The following is a 17,990-nucleotide window of genomic DNA, read 5'->3' on the forward strand; positions in this document are numbered from 1 at the left end:
CTGGTAGTGTAACTATTCTAGTACAAATACTACTATGTTGCATTGGGATAATCTGGGGTTGCCACTGGTACAATTTATCCCCATTTGAAACCAGGGTATGTGGCATTGGGGCAAGTCTCCATTAACACATCACATCTACAAAAGGGATTGGCACCGGTACAACTACATCAATGCAGCTATACCAGTGGCTATAGCCTTACTGTACACACACCTTTATTAAAAACAATGAGGAGTCCTATGGCACCTTAAAGACTAACAGAATTATGTGGACATAAGTTTTTGTGGGCAAAACCCCATTCTTGTCTGACAAAGTGGCGTTTTGCCCATGAAAGCTTATGCCCAAATAAATGTGTTAGTCTTTTAAGTACCTCCTAGTTGTTTTTGTAGATACAGACTAACATGGCTACCCCTCTGATACTTGACACCTTTATTAAAGAGTCCCTCACTAGAGATACTCTCATAAACTCATAGACTAATAGACTTTAAGGTCAGAAGGGACCATTTTGATCATCTAGTCTGACCCCCCTGCACAATGCAGGCCACAGAATCTCACCTACCCACTGCTAGAATAATCCTCTCACCTATATCTCAGATACTGAAGTCCTTGAAACGATGGTTCAAAGACCCCAAGATGCAGAGAATCCTCTCGCTAGTGACCCATGCCCCATGCTACACAGGAAGGCGAAAAACCTCCAGGGCCTCTGCCAATCTACCCTGGAGGAAAATTCCTTCCCGACCACAAATATGGTGATCAGCTGAACCCTGAGCATGTGGGCAAGACTCACCAACCAGACACCCAGAAAAAAGTTCTCTATAGCAACTCCTCTCTTCCTACCATTGGCCTATTTACCACTGATAGTGAAAGGTCAACTAATTGCCAAGATCATGTTACCTCATCAAACCAACCCCTTCATAAACCCATCTAGCTTTATCTTGAAGCCAGATAAGTCTTTTGCCCCCACTACTTCCCTTGGAAGGCTGTTCCAGAACTTCACTCCTCTAATGGTTAGAAATCTTCATCTAATTTCGAGTCTAAACTTCCTGGCAGCCAGCTTATATCCATTTGTTCTTGTGTCCACATTGGTATTGAGCTTAAATAATTCCTCTCCCTCCCTGGCATTTATCCCTCTAATATGTTTAAAGAGAGCAATCATATCTCCCCTCAGCCTTCTTTTGGTTAAGGTAAACAAGCCAAGTTCCTTGAGTCTCCTTTCATAAGACAGGTTTTCCATTCCTTGGATCATCCTAGTGGCCCTTCTTTGTACCTGTTCCAGTTTGAATTCATCCTTCTTAAACATGGGAGACCAGAACTGCACACAGTATTCCAAATGGGGTCTCACCAATGCCTTGTATAACGACACTAACACCTCCTTATCCCTACTGGAAATACCTCGCCTGATGCATCCCAAGACCATATTAGCCTTTTTCACAGCCATGTCACAATGGTGGCTCACAGTCATCCTGTGATCAACCAGGACTCCTCTAGGTCAGACAAATTAAAATCAACATAGAGACGTATTAAAGCTTCCCTTGAAGACTGTAAGGATTCATAATAATGGCAACCCACATCATGATGACCCCACAAGAGCAATAAATCTGATTGTACAGGGCTGTGTCAAGTCTGGGTTCTATAAAATTACTGACATAGTGTAGGTGACAGCTTTCTAAGAAACAATATTATTTGCCGGGTACTGTCAGAACTGGAATAATGAGACCCACTCCTCATCTTACAGTGGGGCCTGAAGGAAACCTTAGGCACTTGCTAGATAAGCAAAGCTTGATCAAACACTTCATGTTGTCTGCTGCAAAATTTCACAGATGAACTCTCAAGCAAAATGCCAAACATTTCCTTACCACACGCAGAGTTGGCTAAAAGCCAAACACTGGCTGAGTTTATTTTGGGTTTGCCTATAGTATTGCAAGAGTATGTGATACTGCTTCCTGTTTTGAATATCAGATCTTGGAATGGATAGCTTCCAAATCTTAGCCAGCTCCAAAATAAGCTGTTCTCAGTTAAAAAAAAGAAGAAGTAATAATACCAGCAACAGTACACATAGTCAGATGAATAATTATGCTTTTATTATTTCCTGGCTGGCTAGCTTGCATGTGTTCTTATGGAGGTGGCCAGCCGTCTCAGAGACATATGTTGAGCCCTAGTGACCCGGGTAGGGAAGTTTATGTTATTATCACAATGCTCATATCTTAGCTGTCGAAGGATTGCTCCTCAACATCTGTCTTCAGACCTGAAGCCAATTCCCACTGAAGTCCATGCAAAGATTCCCTTTGATGTCAGTGGGCTTTGGATTAACCCTGCAGAATGTTAATATTCTTGACTTAATTTATGATCAATTAAGACATATAGGCATCCTGTTTTAGTATCAGTTATAATATTTTAGTTAGATATGCGGTGGGGCTAGTATTTGTGGTTGTAATAAAAGCTTCAGAGTGGAGCGTGCTGGTGATACTTCAGGTGTTAGGTGCAGGAGGAGATTGAGAGACAGACTGAGAGACAGAAAAGAAGTGTCAAGTTGTTTATGTACAGGATAGGTTGCCAAAAACTCCTGAGATTCAGTCCCAGCTGTGACAAGATCTCCGCTTCATCTATATCTTTGTTTCTACACTTATCAGCTGTTGCTTGTAACTAGGGCTGTTCCCAGTTTTTCTATTTAAACTTTATTTTTTAATGAAAAATGGGGTTTTCAACAGAACACAGCATATAGAATGCATGTATTTCCTGGGAAATGTTTATCTTTCTTCAAACATACCAAGCCCCAAACATTTTTAGCTGGAAACAATATTTTTGGATTTGGGCAGTTTTTGGCCAACAATGTTCGTTTGGGGTTTTGTCAAAATTTTACAGAAGGGAAAAAACCTAATTTTCTTATCACCTCTACTATGGGGATAACAATGATGAAGTTGGGGCTCATTTGTCATGGGGATGTTTTTGAGGATAACTATGTAATGTTTAAAAGCGTCAGAGGGGTAGCCGTGTTAGTCTGTACGGGATAAACTTAAAAAAACCCAAATAGTCTGGTATCACTTTAAAGACTAACAAAACATGATATCATGAGCTATGACCAGTCATCTGAAAAGCTCATGATACCATCTACATGTTTTGTTAGTCTTTAAAGTGATACTAGACTATTTGTTGTTTTTTATGTAATGTTTGTAAGACACTTTGAAGTGAAGACAGAAAACATTTATTTACTTATTTAAAGGTGAATGATTTTTATTCTCCTGTCTGTAATCTATCATACATCTATAGAATGGAACTAATCAAATCAAAGCAGAAAAAGTTTGACAGTTTGAAGCAGAAGACACCAAGCCCAGAAGAAACCACTGTGGAACAATCCGCCAAAGAGCAGCAGTCTCTAGATCCAGGTGAAGTGATCTGGTCACAATAAATTCCTTGTAGTCACAACATGGAGAGCGATCACTGTGCCTTCCCATCCTCTGCTTTCTAGTTTTGCACTGTTGTGTTTCACAGAAAATTGCCTTTTTACAAAAGCCACTGAGGGTGAAATTCACACTCATCCTTCACATCCAAAGCCAAAGACATTTGGCTCTGACCAGAGCTTGCGGGATGAATTTAATCCCTGAAACCCAGTTAGGCCACTGAACTCCCTCTGCTGCTCCTCACGATGGGGTTTCTAAGCAATGGGATTCTGGCTAACAGATCCAGGGAATGGATCCTACCTGAAGTTCAGAGCTGGTGGTAGAGAATCCCTCCAAGGCTCAAAAAGAATGAAGAAATCTATCCATATAATCAATCCATGGGCTCTAATGCAGTCCCATAGTGAGTCCTGCACAAACTTGTGCATTAAGAAATGTAATTATTTTAAGTTATGGAGAGGGAAAAAATCTGTCTGTTTCACTAAGTACATTTACAACCAACTTTGCAGAGGAGGCTGGCAAGAAAGAAAATGAAGACAAGAAGATATGGTGGCAACCCTGGGTGACCCACACCTCCAGTAAGTTTTCTGTGTGTTCAAGGTCCAAGAGCCACAACTCACTATAAGTTAGGGCAATGTAGCCTGCTAGAAACATTATCTATGCACACAGTTGCTGATAGTACACAACAAAACCTATACACGGTTTATACACAACAAGATGGGAGTTTTGCCATTAACTCCAGTGGGAGCAGGTTTGTGATTCTGCTGTAAGCCTCTGACCAGATTTTGTTCTCGGCACCAGCAACTCCCCTGCTGCCCACACGGCAAACAGGCTGACAGAAAAAAGGAAACATGGGGGGAGGGGAGATAGTGAACAATTGTCATTATTTAATGAAAGGATAGCTCATAATTACATGATTTAAAACACACAGTTATAATGCAACCAAACTGTTCTTCAATAGCTGTCCTAAGCAATCATCCCTATTTAGGAAGCATGGGGCTCGTCTACACTGGCCCCTTTTCCGGAAGGGGAATGTTAATTTCACCTATCGTAGTAGGGAAATCCGCGGGGGATTTAAATATCCCCCGCGGCATTTAAATAAAAATGTCCGCCGCTTTTTTCCGGCTTTTAAAAAAGCCGGAAAAGAGCTTCTACACTGGCCCCGATCCTCCGGAAAAAACACCCTTTTCCGGAGGCTCTTATTCTTACTTCAAAGTAGGAATAAGAGCCTCCGGAAAAGGGCGCTTTTTCCGGAGGATCGGGGCCAGTGTAGACGCTCTTTTCCGGCTTTTTTAAAAGCCGGAAAAAAGCGGCGGACATTTTTATTTAAATGCCGCGGGGGATATTTAAATCCCCCGCGGATTTCCCTACTACGATAGGTAAAATTAACATGCCCCTTCCGGAAAAGGGGCCAGTGTAGACGTAGCCCCGGTGTATGTAACTGATCACAAAAAAAAAAAAAAAAAGTACAATTTGCTGTCTCCCTCCCAATCCCTCTCCAGGCCCTACATGCTGTTGAACGGAGATTTCCTCTCCAAGGCTGTGTCTACACTGGGCCACTTATTCCGGAAAATCAGCCGCTTTTCCAGAATAAGCTGCGAGCTGTCTACACTGGCCCTTGAATCTCCGGAAAAGCAACGACGCTCTACTGTACAAAATCAGCCACTATTCCGGAAAAACTATTCTGCTCCCGCTCGGGCATAAGTCCTTATTCCGGAACACTGTTCCGGAAAAGGGCCAGTGTAGACAGCCCAGTAGTCTTTTCCGGAAAAAAGCCCCGATCACGAAAATGGCGATCGGGGCTCTTTTCTGGAAAAGCGCGTCTACATTGGCCAGAGACGCTTTTCCGGAAAAAGGGCTTTTCCGGAAAAGCAGCCTGCCAATGTAGACGCTCTTTTTCTGGAAAAACTGAAAACGGAATAGTATTCCGTTTTAAGCATTTCCGGAAATTCATGCCAGTGTAGACACAGCCCAAATGTCCCTATTTATAGACTAAGGTATATTCGTTTAAGGTATAATAAGCATAAAGATATTAATAAATAGAATAAAATCTAGTAATAGTAAAAAAACTCTGTGTTTCACTATGCTACTTAATATTTACTAAAACATGTGTCCTGTTAAAACGGCTAGGCTAGGATTTTCAAAGCCACATAGCTATGCAGCTGCTATTTAGATGCACAATTCCCATTGAAAACAATAGGAGTTGCACATCTAAAACCCCTAGATAGCTCTGAAAAATCTCACCACATCTCGTTCTGGAACTGATTTTAGTGATCCGGGCTGGGAGCTACTATCTCTTTGAGACAGACAGTGAAGAAGAGGAGGAACAAGGGCATACAGAAAAGAGGGAGGAAGAACCACCAAAGAAGAAAACAGCATTCCAGGTGCAGGACTTATTCTTGATAATATCCAGCAGTGTTGCCCAGTAGATAGAGCACTGGACTGAGACTCAGGAGATTTAGGTGCTATTTCTAAGGCCTAGTCTATACTATCCCCTCCCCATAGATCTAACCCACTGTTTCTTAAACTTTTTAAGACAGAGGAACACCAAGGATTTTTTAAGCAAAAAAAAAAAAAAAAAAAAAAAAAGGTCAGGGGGAAAACGGGTTACACAGTTTAAGAAACACTGATCTAACCTATGCAACTTCAGCTATGCAAATAGTGTAGCTGAAGTCGATGTATTTACTGCAGTGTCTTCCTCATGGTCAGGTCATGGGGGCTGCTCTCCTGTTGACTCTGGCTACTTTTCTTGTCCTGGTGGTATACCAGAGTCGACAGGAGAGCACTTGGAGGTCAATTTATCATTGCGGTGTCAATCCGCCCTTTAGTGTTGGTTGACCAGCTCTTACTCTGACACTAGTTTGCTGTGTGACCTTGAGCAAGTCATCTGATTTCCCTGTGTCTCAGTTGCACCTTCTGTAAAATGGGAATGATGATGATTATGCCTTTTACAACGTGCTTTGAGCATTGTGTAAAAAAGTGTGAAGCATTAATAGTTATTCTTAATTACAATTATTATTATTGTATACAGTTATCCTTTTTCAAAATAATCCCAAGAGATTTACTGCAAACTGTGAACATATTTTCCTAATGTTGCTGTCCCATGGAAGCAATTGCTGTAGGAAGGGGTAGTTAAGTGACAGTAAAGGGAAGCGGAGGGTATCTGTGAAGTGCCAGTGTAAGGGAAAGAGAGCTGAATGGCAGGAGAGTAGAGGGGGATCATGTGAATGGAAGTGGGAGTGAGGGATTCACCACATATTTAATCCACTCTGTTAAAAAGCTGGGAATCCCTGGGATACCAGAGTAAATCAAACAAAACACAGGTTAGGCTTGATCAGCAGGATGGAAGTTCAGGCTTCTCAGCAAAGATTAACAATGTGTCTTCATGCAGCTTGCCTATGAAGCCTGGATGTCCAGCTCTAAAGCAGCTCTAAGAACACGAAAAGAAGATGAAACCAGAGAGCAGAGGAAGAAAGAGGAGGAGGGGCAACTGCGACTGGCAGGTAATGGGAAGAGTCTACAAACATACGAACACAAGGGCTGCTAGGCCCAGTTAGACCAAAAAAAGACTCGTTTGAATGAGAGAGGCTGTAATTCCTACAGCAAGAATCAGATAACACAATGTTAAAGGAAGTCATTTACATGAGGCCAGGTCAGGGAATAATGATAACACCTACCTCTAGCACATCCCACATGCTAGTTAAGGACTTCCCTTTTCCATAGCCACAATATCCTTAATTCTGCCCCGCATACATGTGCATTCAAATACAGTGCATTGTTATGTGATTACGTAGCCCTCAGCTGGAGTAATAATCTCATTGTTTCACTGGGCATTTGGACTGGGCTCATAACCTCTGAATAGCAGGAAAGGATGTGCAGATATCTTATCTCTTCTATGTCTTTATGCTTATGTCCCTGTATGTTACAGGAGAGGTGAAGTTGGAATTCCATGAAGAGAAAGAGGAGATATCAGTCACTGAAGAGAAACTAGATAAGCCAGGTGAGTAGACAGATATTATACCCAGAGCCCTGGCTCACAGGACTTCATAGAGTTTAAAGCCATAAGGAACCATCATGATCTAGTTTGACCTCCTGCACATTCCAGGCCACAGAAGCTCACCGACACACTTCTGTGATAGGCCCAAAGCTTCTGGCCAAGTTACTGAAGTCTTCAAGTTACAGAGAATCCACCACTTACTTTAGTTCAAACCAGTAAGTGACTTGGACCTGCACTGTAGAGGAAGGCAACCAACCAGCCAGCTAGCCATCCCACCAACCAACACATCCCAAGGTCTCTGTTAGTCTTGCCTGTGGGAAAAATCCTTTCTCACTTCCTAAAATGGTGATCTGCTGGATTCTGACCATGTGGGTGAGCCCCACCAGCCTGATACCTATGAAGAAATTGTCTGTAGTGATTCAGATCCCTCCCTTCTTAGGGTATGTCTACACAGCAGTGTTATTTCAGAATAACATATTGCGTGTCACTACACTACAAGCCTTTATTTCAAAATAATGTCAAGCTGGAGGACTTCTTACTCTGACACATGGCAACACTCATTTCATGAGGAGTAAGGGAAGTCAAAGGAAGAGTGTTCTTCCTTTGACTTCCTGTAGCGCTGGGTCGGCAGAGGGGTGCTTGACTTACCTATTCATGCCTCAAGCCTTGTGGAGTGAAGACGAAGCCATTTCAGGACAAGGGTTCCCCCTGGTGGTAGGGGGAGCGATGCAAGTAGAGTAGTCGAGTACATCCCTAGAATAAAGATGACCTTTCAAATCCTTTATCATTGTGTCTCAGTCAATACTGACGATCAGGTTGAAATAGAATAGTACATAGAACCATTTTCTGTTTATAACTATACATGATTTTCTTTTCTTTTAACAGAAAATATAGTTGAAAGAATAATCAATACAATCAAGTTTACTTGGGTCTTTTTTCAAGCATTGCTAGATGATACTACAGAGGCACTGAACTCACTCTGTAAAAATAACCTGGACGTAGCAAATGTATTGAGAATTGAAAGGTGTATGCTATGGCGAGAAATTAATAAGGTAAGATCACTGTCATTTTCCACAATGTCCTGGTTTTTTTATTTATATAACATCGCATCTGACTAGATTAAACTGTAACAAGATGGAATTCTGTCCTGATATCCTTATATAAACACCACTGACACTGAGCAGCACCAGATTCTTCAGAACGAGATGTAAGAAATTGCGTAGTAGGGAGAGAGGGGTCTCCTCTTGGCTCCAAGAGAGATTAGCTTAAGTCACAAAACACAAGGTTTAATAGTCCTTCCAAAATTTGTGTTACTATTCATTATAATAAATCTGGATATTCTAGAGATCCATATGAGAACTTAAGTACATCTATAATGGGTCATCTAGCATCTAGCCCAGTATCATGTCTACTGACAGCAGCCAATCCCAGGAGCCCCAGAGAAAATGAACAGAACAGGTAATCCCTTCCTGGCCATTTCCAGATGGTTCTACTAACTACGTTTAGTGATGACTAAGGCCAGATCTATAATAGATCTGGGAGGTTGGCTAAAGGAATGCAACTCCAGCTACATAAACAACGTAGCTGGAGTCGACATACCTTAAGCTGATCTTGACACCGTCTTCACAGTGGGAGGTCAATGGGAGCAAATGCTCCCATTGGCTTCTCTTACTCCTCACGAATTGAGGAGTAACGGTATCAACTGGGGTGCCTTCAGCATTTGATTTAGCAGGTCCTTACGAGACCCGCTAAATCGAACACCAGAAGATCAAACTCCATTGCAGTAAGCATAGACTTGATTTGAGAGATGTCATGCTTATATTCTGAAGGGTATTAACAGCAAGGAAAATAAAAGTCTTGTTTAGTGTGTCACACACTAATGATATAAAATGGGCACCAGCCATCTTTTTTAAAGGTGGGAATTCCCCATGGAACTGTAGGGATCTTAAAGAGTTTGATGGGATTATAATCATTTCCATTTTCTGAAACAATGACAGCATTTTTCCAGTTGACTGATTTTGTATTAACCTTTTAAGGGAAAAGAAGCCTCACCAGCCACGATTCTCCAATATTACAACCTGAAGAAGAGTCAGCAAGTACAAGAAAGTCCTTCTGGAGGAAATAAAATGAAAGGCATACAGGAAGGTCAGAGTGAAGACACATCAGAGTGCCAGCAGATATCCCAGTGGGAAATTCTACTGCCTCACGAGAGCAGTGAGTGCAGGTGAATAGACACATTATCATTATCAGTTTCTCATAAGGGTGTGCAAACCTACAGTAAGGTAATGAGCAGATATGCAGTATTTGCAGTTTTATTACAAGTTTAAGGTGTTTATATGGACTCCACTGCCATAGAATCTGAGCAGCTAACAATTTTTTAATGTATACATCCTCACAACTCCCTGAAAGGTGCTGTTTCCCCCATTCTAAAGCTAGGGAACTGAGGCATAGGGAAGCTAAATGACTTGTCCAAGGTCACACAGAAAATCTGTGGTAAAGTAGGGACTTGAACCCAGCTTTCCTAAACTGTAGGCTAAGTGCTCTAACCATTGAACAATCCTTGCTCTCAACTGGCCACTGCTAGGTTGTGGAGTGAACCTGGTCCCAGTTCAGCATGATGGATGGTTTAAATGGAAACTGGGTGAAGCATGGCATCTTTCTTTCAATTCACATTCCGATTTTAAAATTCATTTGAGCTCAAAGCAAAAATTGCAGCATGCAGGTGTAATCCCAAGAGAGGGATATCAGTGTCATCAATTAGCAACAGCAGCATCTAGAGTCAACCAATGAATGGTTGCAGTGAAATGCGGTGCAGCACAACTCAGAACTGGTAGGTAAAGTTCCAGGACGAGCAGCTAAGGGAAAAAATGAAGTTAGGAGAGCTGGCAGTTTCCCAAGGAAACAATATGAAAGGCACTTCTGCAAGCCATCCTGATGTAAAGGAGAGACAGGAAAAATAGTAAGAGACCAATATAGCTCCATCTCCATCAAGAGCTCTTTAACTACTTGAAAAATCAAGAAGGAACCCTAAAAAAGTGGAATCATGAGCAAATTTCTAAAGAGGAGTATAAAAGAATAGCAATGTAGGGGCAAAATCAGAAAGGATGAGTCACAAAATGAGCTACCCCTAGAAAGGGGCATAATAGGCAATAAGAAGAAATTCTTTAAATGTATTAAGAGCAAGAGAAAGATGAAGGAAAGTCTATTTAGCAAGGAAGGGGGACTAATAATTGATAATATCAAGAAAGCTGAGGTGTTTAATACCTATTTTGTTTCATTCGTCTCTAAAAAGATTAATAAGGGACCAAATACAGGCTGTCCCCGGGTTACGTACAAGACAGGGACTATAGGTTTGTTCTTAAGTTGAATTTGTACGTAACTCGGAACTGGCTCCAGATTCAGCCGCTGCTGCTGAAACTGACCAAGGGCTGACTACAGGAAGCCCGAGGCAGAGTTGCTCTGCCCCCAGCTTCCTGGAATCAGCCACTGATCAGTTTCAACAGCGGCTGAATCTGGAGCCTGGGACAGAACAGCTGGGGCGCTGCTGGGTAGGTCCCCCCAGGACCAACCCGGCAGCACCCCAGCTGCTCTACACCAGGCACTAGCTGCGCCCCTTCCCCCCCCCAGCAGACCAGGGAGACCCGGAGCAAAGCCTCTGCGGCTTTGCTCGGGGTGTCCCTGGTCTGCTGGGGACCCCTCCCAGCAGACCAGGGACACCCCGAGCAGACCAGGGACACCCGGAGCAAAGCCGCAGAGGCGGCGGGGTCCCACGCCTCTGCGGCTTTGCTCTGGAGCAAAGCCTTGGAGGCGCGGGACCCCGCCGCCTCTGCGGCTTTGCTCCGGGTGTCCCTGGTCTGCTGGGGATCCCCCCAGCAGACCAGGGACACCCGGAGCAGCTTTTCTCGCCCCGGAGGACGCGGTGGCGGGACCACTGCGCGTCTGGGTGGTCCCGCCACCCGCGAGTTCCGGAGCGAGAAAAGCCCCGTTCGTAAGTGCGGATCCGACATAAGTCGGATCCGCGTAACTCAGGGACTGCCTGTACTCAACATACTTTATGTTAACCGGAAAGGGGAAGGAATACAAGACAAACTAACAAGTTACAGAATATTTAGGTAAGATAGATGTATTCAAGTCAGCAGGGCCTCGTGATTTCATAATAATGTACTTAAGGAACTAACTGAAGCAACTTCAGAACTGCTAGCAATTATTTCTGAGAACTCTTAGAGGACGGCTGAAGTCCCAGAAGATCAGAGAAGGACACGGTACCTATCTTTTACAAATGGGAACAAAGAGGACTTGTGGAATTAGACTAGGAAGCCTAACTTCCTTCCTTTCGTTATCTATCCAGCCTACCTGGATAGAAAATGAAACACATTTTTAAACAATCTGTTAAGCACCTAGAGCAGGGGTGGGCAAACTCAGGACCAGGGGCTGCATCCGGCCTGCCGAGCATTTCGCTCTGGCCCGCCCATCCTTTGGCAGCTGCCCCTCTCCCCCACCTTGCTCCATCCTGCAGCCCAGCTGCTTCCAGGAGTCTCCTGCTAGCTGTGGGGAGAAGGGAGGGCTGAAGTCAGGGTGTTCCCCTGCCCCTGTACCCCATCTCTGCAAAGCAGGGGTCACAGACTGAGATACACAGTCAGCAGAACGGCTCCAATCTGAAGCATATGACTCAGAGAAGTGCAGAAGGGGAGTGAGAGACAACAGAGCAAGACACTTTTCCTTTAAAGAAATAGAGCTTGGCTTCTCCCAGAAACTTAGTTGGCAGCTGCCAGCACCACACACTCTTTCTGTGTCACTGTCATACACACCCAGTCTGTGCCACATACACAATCACTGCCACAAACGCACTCGGTGTCACAAAGTCTCTCACACACGTGTCTCTTTCACACATACACGCGCGCGCGCACACACACACACACACACACACTCTCTCTCTCTCTCTCTCTCTCTCTCTCTCTCTCTCTGTAGCCTCTGCCCCACCCTTTCTGCCTGTGGCCCCGCACCTTTCCAGGGGCCTAACACCGGCCCACAACCATGTACCAAAATTTGTGAAGTGGCCCCCTGCAAAAATTATTGCCCACCCCTGACCTAGAGGAAAAGTTTATAAGGAATAACCAGTATAAATTTGTCAAGAACAAATCATGCCAGACCAACCTAATTTGCTTCTTTGACAAGGTTACTGGCCTAGTGGATGGAAAGAAGCAGTAGATGTGTAGAGCCCTAAGGGGATACAAAATTTTGTATCTGCATCCGCAAAAATGAGATGTGGATATCCACATCCACATCCTCAGATGCAGATATAAAGCAGATATCAACAAATTTGCAGGTTTCTAGATACAAAATTTGTATCTGCATCCGTATCTGAAAAAATGAGCCACAGATATCCGTAGCTTTGCAGGGCTCTATAGATGTGAATTTAATAAAGCTTTTGAAAAAGGCCCACATGACATTCTCTTAAGCAAACAAGGGAAATGTGGTCTGGATGAAATCAATATAAAGTAAATGTACCAACTGGTTGAAAGACCATACTAAAAGTAGTTATTAATGGATCACTGTCAAATTGGGAGTGCATATCTAGTGGGATCCTACAAGGGTCAGTCTCAGGTCTGGCACTATTCAATATAATGGGATAATGGAGTGAAGAGTATGCTAATTAATTTTGCAGATGACATGAAGTAGGGAAGGGTACTTTGACAGACAGGATTAGAATTCAAATGACTTTGACAAATTGGAGAGTTGGTCTGAATTCATCAAGCTGAAATTCAATAAAGGACTTCAGTGGGAAGGAAAAAATCAAATGCTGAAAAGGATCTGGAGTCATAGTAGACCAAAATTGAATGCTTTAAAAGGGTAGCCGAGTTAGTCTGTAACTGGAAAAACTTTTTTAAAAATGAATAGTCTAGCAGCACCTTAAAGAATAACAAAACATGACAGCATCTACATGCTGTTAGCATCTACATGGTGTTAGTCTTTAAGGTGCTACTAGACTATTTGTTGTTTTTAAAGTTTTTTACAAATTGAATATGAGTTAACAACATTGTGCAGCTGCAAAAAAGGCTAATGTCATTGAGTCTAGGAATGTTTTCTCAGCAGTGTCATAGGTAAGACATGGGAGGTATTTGTCTTGCTCTACTTGGCACTGGTGAGGCCACAGCTGAGTGCCACACTTTAGGAAAGATGGGACAAACTGGAGAGAATACAGGGGAGAGCAACAAAAAAGATAAAAGATTTAGAAAACCTACCCTATGATTAATGGTTAAAAATACTCTCATGTTTAATCTTGAGAAAAGAAGACCAAGGCAGGCTCTGATAACAGTCTTCAAATGTGTAATGGGACGTTATAATGACTAAGGTGATCAATTGTTCTCTGGGACCACTGATGATGGATCAAGAAGTACTGGGCTCAATTTGCAACAAGGGGGATTTAGGCTGGATATTAGGAAAAAATTCGAACTCTGAAGTCGTTAAGCTCTGGAACAGGCTTCCAAGGGAGGCTATGGAACTCCTATCCCTGGAGGGCTTTCAGAACAGGTTGGTCTGAACCAAACAGGTTGGGCTTTCAGAACAGGTTGGCTCTCAGGGATGTTCTAGATTACTTAGTCCTTCCACAGAGCCACGGGCTGGAATTGGTGACTTCCCAAAATCCTTCCCGCCTAATATTTCTGTGGTTCTATGATTTTATAAAATTAGCTCCCAGAGAGTGGCTACAATGAGGTCAATTAGAAGGAGTGAGAGTGAACTCAAGAGACTTGTTAGAGTGGAATTTGCTGGCATGCAGTTGGAGTTACCCATGTGTAGGACTCCAGAGTGCACAATTAGCATACAGTCCATGCAATGGCTGCTGTGAGGCCAGTTAGCCTGCATCTAGTAAGGATCCAACGTGAAATATGTTCAGTCCTTTAAAAAATTAAAAGAACAAGTTGTATGGAAGTACCATCACATTCTGAGTGACTCTTTTTTAATCACTGTCACTGCAACCTTAGATGTTGGAATTCTTAGCTGGATTCTGAATATGGGGTGAGTGAGCCCTTGCTATTAAGACACTTGTGGTTTCTGGGATTTTCTTTTTTAAAAAAGAAACTTACTCTGGATCTAGGACACCTGATGAAGTTGCTGTGGAAAGTGATAGAGATAAGGCAGGAGAGAAGGTGGAAGATCAAGATGGCATCAAAGGAGCTGCCTCAGAAATAACCACTCCATTCCCAACCTGTGAAACCAAGGGTAATGCTGTTTCTCCATCAGCTGAGAGGAGCAAGGAAACAGACAGGCCATTAAATGAAGTTCCTGTTATCATGACTGCCAGCGAGCTGCTTCTGAACAGGCAAGAAAGACCAATAGCCAAACCAGCAATTCCCATATTCAATACTCCCGCTAATCTTCTCCATCCATGTGCATTTTTTTCCATCAATATGCAGAATAATTTTAATGTGCCCCCCCAGCAGAAACAAAAAACCTTGCTGTGGGCGCTCTGCTAATCATCTGGGTGGCATTTGAATCTCTCCTAAGAGGCCACACAAGCGCACAGCTTACAGGAAACACTGCCCACGTGCTCATGGAATGATGAGGTGTCTCAAACAACATGGCATCACTTAACTGTTTCTGGTTTTTTCACGTGCATGAGCTGACACTGCTCGTTGTGGTTAATGTCTGACTAAAACGAGACTTTTGGTGGCAGATGCTCAGCTGGTGTAAGGCAGTGTAGCTCCACTCATACTAAAGCTATGCCAGTTTTCAACAGCTGGGGGATATGGAACTATGGGTTATTTTCTCCATCCATGAGATTAATGCTACTATTACAAGGTCAAACTGGTCAAAAATGTTCACACTAAAAGTTTCCCCACAACGGCTTTCTTTTTCTTTTCAAAAATGACACCTTTCACAAAAAGTTATTGAAAGTCTCATTTTTTCCACAATTTTTTCCATATGATTTTAACTGATTTTTTTTACCAAAATAGCTTTCAAATAGTTTTGCTTACCACAAACTGTTATTAGTTGAAATTAGTGGTTGTCATAAATGAAAAATATGTTTAAAACTTATAAATGAAAATTTCAAGGACACCCCCAAAATCTGAATCCAATAGAACATTTCAGGTCCAGTTTGAACCCTGTGAAATGGAAACAAGTCAGAAGTTTAAAAAATGTGAGTAAGGTGATTTTATGTTGTTGTTTTGTCATTCCCCTTTCTCCACTGACAACACATACCCCCTGGTCTCCCAGACCAGCTCTACTATTAAGGCTAGATTTAAAGAACTGTGCCCAAGCACTTGCATTTGTGTTTATCCGAGCACTGTCATCAGCATTAGTTCATGACACTGTCTAGTGAATTAAGGGTGGAAGTCAACAACAGTGGAAGGTGCTCAGCACCTCCTGGGGTTGCTTTGTACCTGGAGGTATAAATGTGCAAAGACACCTACATTTTGGGGGGCTAGTGAGCAGGTGCTGTTCAGAATGAGGGGTGGGGGCAGTGCTGGATTTATGCACAAGGTAAATAAGCTACAGTTTAGGGCCTCAAATTATGAGGGTCCTCTAAATTCAAATAAATTACTAGTGTTTAGTTGCATCCACGCCTATATACCAGTAAATATGCAAATATAAAACTTTATTATTTCTATTTTCATTGTTCTTTCTGTTTGAACAATAGACATTTTTGGTAATGCTATAGAGCCTCTTAAATGTGACATATCTTTGGACCTCAGCATACAGTAATCTGACTTTGTGGGGGTGGGTGGGATGATGATTGGATGCAAGTTAGATGAGCGATCACTTTCACAGATGACTTGGTTGACAAACTATCAGAGTTTTAGGCATGTAGTTCTGAAGAGATTATTTTATGCCATACATCTGGTCTATTTATATAATCTTCTGTATTAAATATATTTGCTGATAGCCTTGCACCAATTTTGTGAAGAAATATAACTCATCTATTTTTATATATTTTTTTCCTGTTGGTTCAGGATGTTTCATGACAATGAACTGGAGCAGTCCGACAAGTTTTACCAGAATCTACCTCGATCCCTGAAGTTGGGCTTTGCTTTGTACAATGCAATGGTGTCCAAGTCAGAAATGCTTTGTTATTTTGTCATAATTCTCAACCACATGGTCTCTGCTTCAATCCTCACTTTGGTTCTGCCTATCCTTATATTTCTATGGGCCATGTTATCCATTCCAAGGCCTACTAAATTCTTCTGGATGCTGGCCATTGTTTATACAGAGGTATGAAACAGCCAGAAAATTGCCTTACTGCAGACATAAGTGTCTCTCTGCAAACAAGTATTATTCCATTTGTTTACATGAAAGTGCAATACATTTCAGTTAGAATTGATGTTAATTGGATAGACTAGATGGAGGATGTGACTAAAGGACATTGGTAGGTCTGAGGGTAGTTGATGAATTGCAGGTAATTTATTGAACATAAAACCAGAAATAAACAATAAAATTAGAGAGCATCTATACATGATAAAATACCATTGGATCCCAAACCAGAACCTGAAGTCAGCAAGAATGCTGGTAGGAGTCTTTTGCTATATTTGGAAGATCTATAAACTCTTCTGAAAATGTTTAAGGCTAGCCGTTGTCCTATCATGTCTTCCAACTAATGTATTTTTTTCCTCTCTAGATAACAGTAGTTGTCAAATACTTTGCTCAGTTTGGTTTCTTTCCCTGGACCACTAAGTTATATTGTGGCATCAATGCAGAAGAGCCATTTGTTCTGCCAAACATTGTTGGGATTGAGAAGAAGAATGGCTATGTTCATTTTGATCTTGTGCAGCTGCTGGCTTTGTTCTTTCATCGGTCTATCCTCAAGGTGTGTTGTTCTTGAAGAGAAGGAGAAGAAATGGCTAGTTTCTTAGAGCTCTTCTGAATGTTTGCAGAGAAAAACTGAAACTCTGCTAAATTTGTCGTGTCTTCATTTCTGCTGTAAATTCAAATCTCATTCAATCCATTGGGGGCAAGGATTCAGATGCTAAACCCAGGTTTGGATTTAAATGTAACATTTGCCCCGATACCTAAGGCTGAACAAAATCCCAGATTTGAACACTTATGGGCCTAATTCTTCTGCCATAGGATATAAATAAATGCCATTTGCTTTGAGATATTCACATGGTACAGTGGTACCTCAGAGTACTTGGGGGGAAATCCTAGCCCTGTTGAAGTCAATAATATTTTAGAGTGTTTGAAGTGAATCCAAATTTGGGGACTTGTGCCCATTCCCTACCCATCCTTTCCTTTCACGTGTAAACTCATCCTCTTTCCCTCTCCCCCATTCTGTCTTCCTCTGTCTCCATCTGCATAATGTGTCATGGTTCCTGTGAATTAAAGATGCCATGTCAAGGACTCGGTGTATCAAACCATATTCATCATTCTTTCAATGTTCCCATTAGTGCCATGGACTATGGGATTCCAAAGATGTCAATGGGTCTGATTCCAAGAGCAGGAAATTTTCTAGGAGGCAAAAGAAAAAGGAGTTTGGAGGTAGCCTGCAGGAAGATGAGCCTGGATCAGGGGCATGGCACCTTTTCAGACATCACAATCCCTCAGCAAGTGTCTTCAGAAGAAAGAAGACAGCCCCCATTAACAGAGGTAGTGGGGGCCACACTGA

The 17,990-nt window shown here is 42.4% G+C and overlaps 1 protein-coding gene across 1 annotated transcript in view; it reads left to right on the forward strand.

The window, feature by feature from the left end:
• LOC102443503 (piezo-type mechanosensitive ion channel component 2-like) overlaps positions 1-17,990 on the forward strand; it is a 94,021-nt gene that overhangs the window by 56,344 nt on the left and 19,687 nt on the right. Inside the window, exons 27-36 of the mRNA XM_075901549.1 lie at positions 3,266-3,381; positions 5,665-5,777; positions 6,785-6,896; positions 7,322-7,393; positions 8,276-8,442; positions 9,427-9,604; positions 14,468-14,711; positions 16,345-16,603; positions 17,007-17,195; positions 17,773-17,971. Of these exons, the coding sequence (XP_075757664.1) occupies positions 3,266-3,381; positions 5,665-5,777; positions 6,785-6,896; positions 7,322-7,393; positions 8,276-8,442; positions 9,427-9,604; positions 14,468-14,711; positions 16,345-16,603; positions 17,007-17,195; positions 17,773-17,971 (1,649 nt within the window). The remainder of the gene's footprint in view (positions 1-3,265; positions 3,382-5,664; positions 5,778-6,784; positions 6,897-7,321; positions 7,394-8,275; positions 8,443-9,426; positions 9,605-14,467; positions 14,712-16,344; positions 16,604-17,006; positions 17,196-17,772; positions 17,972-17,990) is intronic.

The sequence above is a fragment of the Pelodiscus sinensis genome, chromosome 18, assembly GCF_049634645.1.
Source record: "Pelodiscus sinensis isolate JC-2024 chromosome 18, ASM4963464v1, whole genome shotgun sequence".
Taxonomy (NCBI): domain Eukaryota; kingdom Metazoa; phylum Chordata; order Testudines; family Trionychidae; genus Pelodiscus; species Pelodiscus sinensis.